The sequence below is a fragment of the Macaca nemestrina genome, chromosome 1 (assembly GCF_043159975.1).
Source record: "Macaca nemestrina isolate mMacNem1 chromosome 1, mMacNem.hap1, whole genome shotgun sequence".
In the NCBI taxonomy this organism is placed as follows: Eukaryota; Metazoa; Chordata; class Mammalia; order Primates; family Cercopithecidae; genus Macaca; species Macaca nemestrina.
The window spans coordinates 139762116-139775108 of NC_092125.1; the positions used below are offsets into that span (position 1 = coordinate 139762116).

A 12993-nucleotide genomic window follows, 5' to 3' on the forward strand; every position below is an offset into this window, starting at 1 on the left:
ATGGAGACTTAACTATTAAGCCTAGAAAAGCACCACAGTGAAGACTGGCAGGCTTGGTCCTCTGGATTCAGTGACCAGAATTCTGGTTCCCACTCCAGTTCACCAACTCTCACTGTGCTTCCTTTGTATTTCCAACTCGCCTTATAAAGAGGAAAAAGTATACCTGGGCTGACATTCTTCCCATGTAAGCTCTGCTCTTTTGAGATATTACCTCATCAACACTGTTTTACTAAATCCCTTTTCTGTAATTTCTCTTCTTTCTAGAAAAGGCAATTAAATAATTTAATCCTCATGAAAATTCTGAGGTCTTTTTTACCTGAGGCTGTTTTGCAACTGTTATCATCAAGTGATGACAGACAGGATTTATAAGCAAGCTCAAAGTCTGAATTACATTTATCATCTAACAGAGTCAGCATGACAAGCAGGCAAAACCCACGCTAGCAAATACATTTTGTAAGATTTATTTCTGCCATCTGGACTGATGCCAATGACTCTAGTTTGGTATAAAAAAGCTACATCTCAATTCTAGGTGAACAGATTACAATACACAAATGCAATTAATTCTTCTTTGTCATGTCAAAACACTTAATGATACAGTATTTAAATGTTTCTTACAAATGTCATTGTTTAAGTAAACTGTTTATAACACTAATAGTAGATATGTAGGAAAATGTGTGACTTAAAAGTTAGAAAAAACTTGTTTTCAAATCTATAATCATAAAGGAATCTCTCACCCCTAACCTTGATGACTAGTGAATCCAGAAAGATTCTGATGTCTAAGATTTACAAGTTTTATATTTAAACACCAGCTCTTCCAACTCTAAAACTAGATTAACTTCATATCTAAGATTTACCTTGTAAATCTGAGGAATCACTACATAAAAATGTTTGTGTTGTTCTCCATTAAAGTTTTGTAATTGTGCAGCATATTCATTTTTATTTTCATCAGCCATATGTGTGCGCAGATTCAACTGCTGTTTGGCCTAAGGGCAAATTGGTCGAAATTATTACCAAGAACAACAACAAAATCACAACAATTCACTTTTCTGAAAATTATACTAAAACTAGATTTTATCAATGGAGAAGCCAACACCTGACATCAAAAGAATAATGAAGTGGCATGACTCTTTTGAACTATTAATACCATTTAAAATATAAGGAGACACTTGCAGATCTTATTGTCAGAGAGGTCTCCTTATTACAATATTCTTCCCTCCCTCATTACAATAGTATTCTTTGATAGCAATAAGCCACTCTAATATAGACTCTCCTTACCAAATCCAGATAAAAAAATAAACAGATGAAAATCTCATAGTTTGAAACAGTGTGCTTTTAATCAGAAGAGAAAAACAGGTAGCTTTAGGAATATTTTCATATTGTTAAAAAAGTTAACAGTAAAACATTTCTTTATGATCCACCTATATCCAACTAAAATATGGAACTTAAATCACAGTGAAACTAAATAATATGATTTTTGAATAATGCAACATTCAACAGTGTTTCCACCTATGTGTAGAACCACAGATACTTTAAGGAATGTTTATTTAAGGAATATAGTTCTGTTCCTCTTGATCTCTTGCACAAAGTCAAATTACAACAGTTATTCTCTCTAACTAATTAGTTATTACCCCATCAACACATCTTAGCTTTCTAACCTATCTTGGAATAGGACAAAAACTCAATTCCAGTAGCAACTACATCTTTCCTCTAAATTTGAATGCAGCTAAGATATTGTAATAAACTAACACATATTGCTTTCTCAGACCAATACGTACAATTTAAAGTTGGCAAATATTTGTATATTTTAGACTTAGATACAGTGTATCTCTTGAGTAAATTCTAATACTGTACTGATGCAAATGTCGTGACTACTTTCCTTACGCAAATAATAATATTTTGACATTAAAGTCGGAGTATTTCTTACCTTTTCAACATCTGCCTTGGTTGCATTAGTATCATTATCCAATCTTTCATAACTCTGTTGTGCCTTTTCTGCCTCTCTACATTCTCTTTCAAACTTCTTTTTACTCTGTTAAAAAAGATTAAAATATCACACTGAGAAAATAAAATTAGGCTAACTTCATTTAAGAAATAACTTTAGATAGCATTAGGAGAAAAAACTAACACAGAGGATGGGTTGATGGGTGCAGCAAACCACCATGGAACATGTATACCTATGTAACAAACCTGCATGTTCTGCACATGTATCCCAGAACTTAAAGTATAATAATTTTAAAAAGAGAGAAAAAAGAAATAACTTTAAAATGTGCCAATGTGTATTGTGTGGAAATGAACTGCACGCTAAGTAAAATTTGTCCTTTCTAAATTAGAAAATAACTTTCACTATTACAACCAATCCACTTTCCTTAAATATCAGACATTACAGACTATGAAGAAAAAAAACATAGGCATGACTGAGTTAATATTTACTATGCATCTCATTCAAAAAATGTGTGTTTTATACTTTTTATGATAAAAAATATAAGTCCTCATCTGCAGGAGGACTTTTTTGGTTTGGTGTTTTTGGTTCAGTTGGTTTGTTTTGGCATTTGTTTTTATATTTTTTTGGTGAGACCCAATGTAGCTTGGGATATGGAGTGTCCCTCCCAAAAGTGGTTTTATATTGTTTTTTTCCAGGTGTCTCACGAAGACCATCAGCCCAGACCCCAAATCTTTTTAAATTTTATTTCATTCAAATTATTATGACTTTGTAAAAGCTATTCACAACTGAGCCATATAAAATGTATGTCATATTATATTTCCTTTCCTACATAATTCTTTGGAATTCTGGAGTTAATACATGTCTTCATTTTTTCAATTTGCTTAGTTTCCAATGCACTTATCTCTAATTCAACACCGGTTTTTTCCAGTTCTTTAAATCTGTCCGCAGTTAATTCTAACACATTAGGAATTCTATTGATTTTATTTTCTTGATAAATCTCTCCCAAAGGCTTCTAAACTTGCTGAAATTTGAACTCATTAACTAGGCCTAATGCATACTTGTTACCTTAGCATTTCCCTCCCCCATCAACCTGTGGATTCATTTCACCTCTATCTTTGTTTGGATCTCCTATTTCCTAGTTTTATGCTTTTTCCTTTCTTGATTCACTTTCTCATTTTGCTATAACACATTCAGTAGCAGCCTCCTAAAAGGTCTGCAGGAGATAACTGAATCTCCATGGCTAAAAATGCCTTTACCATCATTTTTAATCAACAAAATTTGGCTGGATTTAGAACTCTAAGTTGGAAATCATTTTCCTTAAAAAACTTAAGAAGTATTGCTCCACTATTCTTCTGGCTTCCTGTGTGACTATCCTGTCTATTCCATTCTGATTCCTGATCCATTGTATAAACCATGTTTATTTGTTTGGGGTTTTTTCTCCCTAGAGGGTGGTAGAATCTTCTCTCTCTCCAAAGTGTTCTGAAATTTCAAGAGATGTGGACCCACTGTGCCAAGCACCTGGACTATCCTTTCCATCTGGAAATTCATGTCTTTCAGTTCTGGGAAAACTTTCTTGAGTTATTTTTGTCCTCTTCTATGTTTTCTCTTTTCTAGTATGTTTATTATTTTGGAAATGAACCTACTGGATGAGTCTTCTAATTTTCCATATTTTCAATGTCTGTCATTTTGCTCTACTGGGGTATTTATTGAACTTTATCTTTCATTTTTTTCTAGTGGGCTTTTTTTTCCTACTATCATAAAGTTATTTTTTGTTCTTTATATGTTTCTTTTAAAATAATACCTTATTCTTATTTCATGGATGTAAAATTTTCTCTATTCCCTTTGAGAATATTAGCTAACAGCTGCAGGTCTTTTCCTTGTTTGTTTTTGCATTTTAATTTTCATTTCCTTTCACAGTCACATTGACTTCTTTCCTGCATATTAGTTCTGGTCTCTGATGTGCACATTAGATGTCTTCTTTAAATATCCGGGGATCCTTGGATATCTGCTCTTATTTAAAAAGCTGTTGAAAGCTCCACAGATGGGGCTTTATGGATCATGATATTTTCCTCCAGGGTGACATGGCCAGGTAGTTTGTTTCCTTGGAAAAATCTGGCATCAATTTTTATAAACGTTTTCTCCCTAACTGATTAGATTACCCTGAAAGACTTCCAATTTCTTGCCTGGAAAATTCATACCTTGCAACCTGTGCTCTGAGAATTCCTCAGAAGAAGCAAGCAGGGGATCTCAATATTTTGTATTTATCTAACCTCCTTTATCAAACGAGTTATAACCTCGAAATCCAAGCCCTTAGCAAGTACCAGGTCCAGGAAACCATTATACCTCAAACACCCTGTCCCCATTTTTCCAAATGTCACTGTATCAGCTCAGACACTTATTGCTCTGGATTTGTTTACCCATGGTTCCCTAGTAGCTAGCAATTTCCCTTTCTTTCAAGTAACTAAGAGTTTAAAATACAATTTTAAAATACAATAGCTATTATATGGAGCCATTTGTAGTCAAAAGATTTCTTAGTTCAGTTTGTAATATAGTTATAACCAGATAGGCCTATAACTTACATCAAATAAATGCGCTCCAGAATTTTTTACAAATTTATTTAAATGTAGGCTTTATTCTATACAGGTATTTTGATTAGTATAAGACACCAAATGAGATACTTGTAATTTACTCGAAGCCCCTGAAATATACAAATACTCATACATAAAGTCACTTTGCTATGAAAATTAAGTTACCACATTTCATTCTCTGAAACTGAGTTCAGAACAGTATTTTCCAATCAAGCAACTACAGGCTACTAATTTTGGTGCAAACTGAGGCTACTTATGTACAAAAGTATTTTTATATTTGGTATCTTATTTGTGGAAAAACACATACCTAATAATTCCTTGCAAAAGCAAAAGAACTAGTAGTACAATAATATTAAAAATGTTCCTTCCCTGAAAGATAATATAACGTTACACGATATAGAAATATACTCCAGAAAAGATTTTTTTTCCCTTCATCCTTGGTGTTGCAGATAAAGAACAGCCACTTCTACTCCCCTACTCTTGCTTAGCAGAGCCTGCCCTCCAATACAGAGGCAGAAAACAGTTAATACTTGCTGTCCTAGACTCCCCACAGCCAGGGCAGAGGTAAGTAATCTAATTCTGTCAAAGGCACCCAGAGGAAATTTGCTGGGGACTTTCTGGGAAAGTTTTCCTTCCCTGATAAAAAGGGATAGTTGGAAGTGATTTCCCACCTCTGGATGAAACTGAATGAGGATATGGTGTTTAGCTGTTTAAGCCTACTTTTGACCTTAAGGAGACATGGCTGAGGAAGACAGCACCTGGTCAAGATGGCAACATAGACAGATGAAAAGGAGATGGAGCCTGGTGACATCCTTGGGCTACTGACTAACTATGGAACTGCTCCATTTCTGAGCTGTGCTCTTATAAAATTGCATGCTCTGTTACTTGGAGCCTCCTAACTGATGGACCTGGCATCTCTGATGCTTCTGTCTTCTTAATCTCTGACCATTCCTTTAAGACCTCCTTTACAGGCTCTTCTGTCCTGACCTTAAATGCCAGTACTGCCTACTTTATTTATCCCAAGGTTAATAACTGTCTTTTAATTTTTTTCCTCAATTTTTAATACTCTGTCACTAATTCAACCTGTCCACCAGTTCTTTACATTGCCTCACAATTATTTCAAATGTGTTAGGAATTCTACAGTTTCATTTTCTTGACTAAACAGGAAGACATGGAACTAGGAAATATGATCCTACATTTGTTTCTACATATTAAACAGAAATTATATTGGTTAGTTTGCCTCACTAGACTGCAGGTGCTACAAAAACAAGAACCATGTCATACTTACTTTTGTACCTCCAGAGTACATGTCAAGGATACTTTTTAATAAACACAAGTAGAGCTGAACTCACCTTTTTTTATAGTGTTGTTAATGCCTTAAAGAAATCTCTCCTACATTTTTGATGCTTCTTTCTTACGACCTCTAAAACTTTCGCTTAACAACTGTCAATTGTTCTAAAGGCAAGTTGGCACCTATTAAGAATAATCTGTGCCAACACCAATTTTTAAAGGAACCAATGACTCATGAATGTAGGAGTATGTTATTTTGTGCAAATGAAAACACACACACACTCATTAGGTGGTAGATACTAAGGATGATAGTAAAGGCAATTTAAAACTTAGTCAACATAAATACTTTGTAAAGTCTTGCTGAAACCAATTAGAAAATCGAAATGAAAATGAAAACAGATTATTAATATACCTAAGAACTCTCGATCAGCACTGGTGATTAGAATATTACATCAATGATAGTTACATAGTAGAAATGTAATCAAAGTTTTGAATATGCATTTTTAAAAGGGAAAGAAAACAGGCTGAAAGCAATGGAAGTATATGCATGAGATTTTTAATCTCAAACTACTTTTTCTAACAAGCACAGGCTAAACTGATTAACATGGAAAAACTCTCTTCGGCATAATTTTCAAGGAATACGCAGTGCCAACCAGAGAAACATGCTAGTAAAGAGTAAACTGTTCAATAACTTGAAGGTTCAGAAAGAATATCTTATACTACAGAATATCATTTAATAGAGCTTTTTTTTTTTTAACTCTAATCCCATGACACAGATTACAGAGCATTTTATGTAAAGGCAACTGCAGTGTTCCATGTGAACTTCTTGTTTTTCAAATTATTCATGTACTAGAGCATTTAAGAAAAACTACATGAGGAAGTGCCTTAGGGAAATTTTTAAGTAAATAATTATTATGCCTTTATAATTTTGCCCTACAAAGTACTTTATTTCCTACATTGGGATGGTCTCTATTAGCAGGCCAATATCAGGAGCATTTATAAAATTATACAATGACTGAACTGGAAGAAACATTTCATATTATCTCGTTCACTCTCTTCATTTTTCACATGCTAAAAAATGAAGTCAAGAGAAATCAAGTGCTAAGTTAAAGGTAGAAAAAGAACCTTGATTATTCTCAGTCCTCAGTCATATGGTCTTCTAAGACGTATCACCCTTGCCCTCTTACTTCTATCCTCTATTAATACTTTATAGTAACTACTTTAAAGTAAAAAAAAAAAAGAAAGAAAGAAATCTCCTTAAATGTTCACAATGATTGAAGATTATAGAGTTCTTAAGTATAGAGTTATAAAGGTCAAGAAAAATGACAAAATGATCTCACATCCTCTATTTACACTATATTGACTATTATGCAATAATACCAATGTCAAATTATTAATAATACACTGAGAAACATTAAAGTCAAATAGATATGAAGCATAAAAGAATTTAAGGCTAATCTAGTCTACAAGATTTTATGTTAACCATGAAAACATCATAACTCACATTATCCATCTGTTTCCAGCACATGTCAAGATATTGTTGAGCTTTTCGTCCTTCTTGCAGATGCTGAAGATTATAACCATGGCCAAAAAAACAAAATAAAACAAAACAAATAAAAATAATTACATTTAAAGACTAAAGTCTAAAGTCCCCAAAAGGCTTTTCACTTCATTTTTTTTTAAGGTACTAATTATAACTTTATCAAGACTTAGGAAGAAAGCAAAACTTCCTAAAAATGCATTTTATAGGATATTGTCTTAATACTTTAAATATAACCTTGAAAACAAGCACAATTTTCAGAAAAATAATGATTGTCTTGAATTGTGGATGACAAACATTTTTTATAAAAGGTCAGATAAATACTGTAGGCTTTTAAAGCTACACTGTCTCTGTGACACTCAACTCTGCTAATGTAATGCAAAAGCAGCCACAGGCAATATAAAAGTCAATGAATGTGGGTCTGTTCCAATAAAATGTTATGTATGGACACTAAAATTTCATATAATTGTCAATGTCATGAAATATTATTCTTTTTTCAACCATCTAAAAATATAAAAATCATTCTTAGCCTATGGCAACTAGCAAACAAAACCAAGCACTAGGTTGGGTTTGGCCCATAGGCTGTAGTTTGCCAAACTTAAATCCAAAAGAATCATAAATTAGCAAGAGTATTTTGTGATAATTTTTAGCTAGAAGAAATGTAGTGAAATAGAAAACCAGTTTATGCTGAACACACATTTTTAAAAAAAAGTATTTCTGTGCAACTATTTCATATACTACTGCAATTGGATGAAAATTGTAAGAATTACCATTTTTCTTTCAGTTTTCAGATCATGAGCATATCTCATTAATTCACCATATACTCTGTGCGCCATTTCTTCTGCTACAACTTCTCGCTGTCCTGCATAGTCATTTAACTCATTAAGGATATTAAAAAAGGCTACACACGAGGTAAACCTGGCAAAAACATTTCAAAATGGTGAGACTTAATTTTATTTTCATTACAAATGTTCGTGAGGTATGGACTGAATCTAACATTTCACAAATTTTAGCATATTCAACCTAAATCTCAGCTACTAGTTCTAAATTAACTTCATATGGAAAAAATCCTGCATTACGCTCAAGTTGCACACGTCTGTATATCTTCAAGTAGTCTTTCATTTATTAGTAAAGGGATATTGGGGGTCAAAAAATAATAAGAATACTACCTGCAGGCTCTTTTGGCATACTGGAATCTCTTAAGTTGCCAACTGACTGGCCTGAGCTTGGGAATGAACTTGGTTGGATTCCTAGGCTTGGCAGCTGAACCTGTTGCAGAGATGATGTGCTTGCCAAATGCATCTCGATGGCTGATCTACAGAACAATTTTGCTATCAGCTCTGGACACAGCTGCCTGTATGCCTGCCCATATCCTGAATGGAAGTGAAGTGCCATTATATTGACACCAAAGGGGATAGAGGGGTCAAAAATAAGGGTAAAAACGTGTGTGAGGGAAGAAGAGAAACAAAGAGAATCACTGTATTAATGTATATATCTACTTTGAACATACTGCGGAACACTCTCTTACAGCTGAAGATTAACAGCTCAGATAGGACTCCATTAACACTAAACCTGAGAATCCTAACAACTGACAATTATATACAGAGTTGTTTGTTCGTAAGTCTAGTCTCTTCTTGTTTCTGCATCTAACCAATCATCCACATATTCCTCTTTAAGACCACCAAAAAACTCATAAGTGATTTCTAACCTTTTTATTTATTTCTAACGCAAAAACTCTCAGTGCTTTCCAACATCCCTGTATACCAATTAGTCAAATTGTTTTACTACCTATAAAAGTAAAAGCAAGAATCAAGAAGCCAACAACTATGTAACAAAGTGTGGAAAATATTCTTTTCTTCTGCAGACTAAATCATTCAAGTGGAGTCCTAGTCTACATTTTAATTGAAAATCTGTATTTGACTATTCTAGAAAACCATTGATCAAGCCCACCGCAGTATTTATCCTCATAAAACATTAACAGTAGTTCTCTCTTTCATAAACATTAATTTTTAAATTAAACTTTATAAAATCTTTATAAAAAGCTAAGAATATATTTATCTTACTAAATAATAAAAATATAAGTATTTTTAAATTTTTTAATATGCATTAATGAACAGGTATGTAATTTACCGTGGCTCTTCATCTTTGGATGAACGTTTGGGGCAGTACTTCTTAACCAGATTTCTATAGGAAGAAGATTTTTTAAAATGTATTAAAAATTTCAACTGTTGTTACAATTGAAATAGTCTAAGTTTTCAATTTCATTCAATCATGAATTTTATGATATAAAACAATTAAGACAGCAATATGGTCTCTACTCCATTAACATCATAATATGTAATCATTACTTACATTTTGTTCTTAAAATACTGATATCTGGAGAAAGAAAGGTTATTTCTATATTTTCATATGAATGTAATCACAACAATTTGGTTGATGTTACTATCAAATAAGAAAAGAGTTAAGAGGAAGAATAGAAGAAACAAAGTACAGTTGGCCCTCTGTATTCCAGGGTTCCACAACCACAGATTCAACCATGGGTCAAAAATATTCAAATAAGTAAATAACAATACAGCTATAAAAAGTAATACAAATTTAAAAACCAATAGAGCCTAACAAATATTTACATAGCATTTACACTGTATTAGGCAGTCTAAGTAATCTAGAGATGATTTAAAGTATGAGGAGAATGTGGGTAGGTTATAGGCAAATGTTACGCCGTTTTATACAAGGGACTGAGCATCTTTGGATTTTGGTACTCATGGGTCTGGGAACCAATCCCCCTGAGGAACAATTACACTCAGTATGTGAAACTGAGTCAGGGCAAAAAGAAACATTTCAAAGAAGTATCATCACTTCTTTTGTTTCACAAACTGGGGGCTTAATACTAACTAAGGTAAAATGTAATCAGATGCTGACTCAAAGGATAAAACAACAATTAGTCACCATCTCCATAACTCTACTTTTATATGAAAATCATGATGTAACTCCTTACCCTTCTCTTTTCTAGGCAAATGAATTACATTCTGACTTGTAACTATTTTTGCCTTCATCCATGTCTGTTCTTAACATTCTTACAGTAGAATGCTACCTTATTTCATCCTTTCAAAATCAGAAAGAGACTAGCATATGGACTTTGGAGCCAGATTGGACTGACTACCTTTGTTTGAATCCTGGTTTGTTTGTTTGTTTGTTTATCGAGATGGAGTCTCACTGTGTTACCCAGGCTGAAGTGCAGTGGTGCAATCTCAGCTCACCGCAACCTCCGCCTCCTGGGTTCAGGCGATTCTCCAGCCTTAGCCTCCTGAATAGCTGGGATTATAGGTGCATGCCACCACACCTGGCTGATTTTTTTATTTTTAGTAGAGACAGGGTTTCACCATGTTGGCCAGGCTGGTCTCGACTCCTGACCTCAGGTGATCCACCTGCCTCAGCCTCGCAAAGTGCTGGGATGAGCCACCAGCCCAACCTGAATCCTGGCTGTTTTATGTAGTACCTGTGTGACCTTGGACAATGTGCCTAACTTCTCTGTCCCCTCATTTCCTATAAATGGTACAAACAGTACCTACTCCATACAGTCAGGAGAATTAAATGATATAAAGTGCTTTATACCCTGAGTCTCAAAGTATGGTCAACCTGGGTCCAGCAAGGGTCCATAGACTCTTTGGTAACAATCTACAATGAGATAAGTACAGAAGTTGGGATTAACTGTATTTCTTTTGAATCTAATAATTAAAAATTAGGGCCTATATTCTGTATGTCTCTTTTATGTCACGTTTCTAGTATTTAATTTTTATTGTATTTTACTGTATATTACAATACAAAATACAATACAAAAATCTATATATTTATAATATAAAATTTACAATACAAAAATTTATATAATATTTTACTGTATTTTACAAAAGTACACAATGGATTGGAAATTAAAAGAAACTGGTCCATCATCACAAACAATTTGAGATGCACTGCTTTAAACTATAAGCAGTTTTAAAGTAAGGGGCCCTACTATCTTTCAATACTATAAAAGAATCACTGTCTTAATTATTCTCAGATTAGTATCAATTACTTCCACTTGAATCAATTTATTCATTCTACAAATTGTCTATTATGTGGTAAGCACCATGCAAACTACTAGGAGCATCATAAATAAAAGAGGACCCATGAGCAAGAGACTTATACTCTATTGAAAGGAGACAAGTATACACCAATAATTGTAATATAGAGCATGGTAAGTGCTATGATAAAGATATACGAAGAAAAGGAAGACCTAACACCCAGAGAGGGGTGGATAAAGAACAGGCAAGACACTAAGAAAAGAGTTCAGATCAACATGTATTGAGTTCCTACCACCAAGAAACCCATAGTTGTCACTGATTGTAAAGTTAGAGACAACATGAAAGCATTAGCACTTCAACCACTCTAGGGTGCAACCATAGCTCACTGTAGCCTCAAACTCCTGGGCTTAAGTGATCCTCCTGCCTCAACCTACCAAGTAGCTGGGACTACAGGCACACACCATCATGCCTGACTAATAATATCTATATATACTTTTTAAAGATACAGGGTTTCACTACATTACCCAAGCTGGTCTCGAACTCCTGGCCTCAAGTGATCCACCTGCCTTGGCCTCCCAAAGTACTGGGATTACAGGTGTGAGTCATCCTTCTTGGCCTTCAAAGCTTTGCAGATATTTAACATGTCACTACATTAATACATGTACATAATTTACAACCTGTGCAGTCATATGCTCAAACATTTTTTACAGGTGAGCAATAAAAAGTTCAGAGATCTCTGGTCTAGAGAAATCAAATATATGGACACTCTTATATAACATAATATGGTAAGAAGAATAGAGGGCTCTGTAAAGAGGGTTCCCCAGGGGTAGAAAGCTAAAATTTCTGATTTGCTGACTGAGCCTAAAGAGATAAACAGGAATTGGGCAACTGGAAACCCCTGGGGGGAGGATTCTGCTCATTAGTGAAGATCTAATGAGCAAAGACAAAGAAGTGGGGGAAAACAGAGCATTTAAGAACTGTAAGTGGGTTCAATGTTGCTGGAACATCAAATATGAGCTAGAGAATTACAAATAGTTAAGGTTGAAAAGTAAGTGGGGAACGAAGCAGAGACCCTTCTAAAGTCATATGAAGGAACTCTGAATAAATACTCTTGACCAGTGGTTATTAATCCTGGTTACCCAAACACTATCAAAACTCACTGTTGTGAATGAGTTAATTTACTAATTCACCCAAATATCAGCAAAGCTACTATCTGCTATAAATTAATTACTTCAGATACTAGACTGACAGAAAGAAAGGGACGAGTCACAGTTAGCAAACTAGTAATTGGGCATGACCTACAGTCCTTTCTACAAAAGAACTCAAAAAGGAAGAAGGGGAAAACATGATGAACAGAATAATTCACTAGAATAGGCAAATTCAGAGACAGAAAATAGATAATGGTTGCTAGTACATGGAGGAGAAGGAAATGACTGCTAACGGGTACAGGGTTTTCTTTTGGGGATGATGAAAATATTCTAAAATTCAATCGTGGTTATGGTTGCAAAACTCTGTAAATACACTAAAAAACCATTCAAGTGTATGCTTTTAGCAAGTGAATCTTACAGCATATGA

General features: G+C 34.1%; 1 protein-coding gene across 8 annotated transcripts in view; it reads right to left on the reverse strand.

The window, feature by feature from the left end:
- The window catches only part of LOC105485406 (formin binding protein 1 like), a 123949-nt gene that overhangs the window by 41039 nt on the left and 69917 nt on the right, over positions 1-12993 (reverse strand). For 7 of the 8 annotated variants that reach the window (XR_011612221.1, XR_011612176.1, XM_071077388.1 and 4 more), the window contains exons 3-7: positions 9491-9544; positions 8131-8278; positions 7325-7387; positions 1925-2029; positions 855-983 (exon numbers count right to left, since the gene is read on the reverse strand). Coding sequence is in view for 6 of the 8 variants with exons in the window: in XM_071077388.1 (XP_070933489.1) it covers positions 855-983; positions 1925-2029; positions 7325-7387; positions 8131-8278; positions 9491-9544 (499 nt within the window). In the remaining 2 variants the exon portion in view is untranslated. Of the gene's footprint in view, positions 1-854; positions 984-1924; positions 2030-7324; positions 7388-8130; positions 8279-8529; positions 8734-9490; positions 9545-12993 lie in introns of those variants that run through there. The other variant, XM_024793987.2, reaches the window with a different exon arrangement.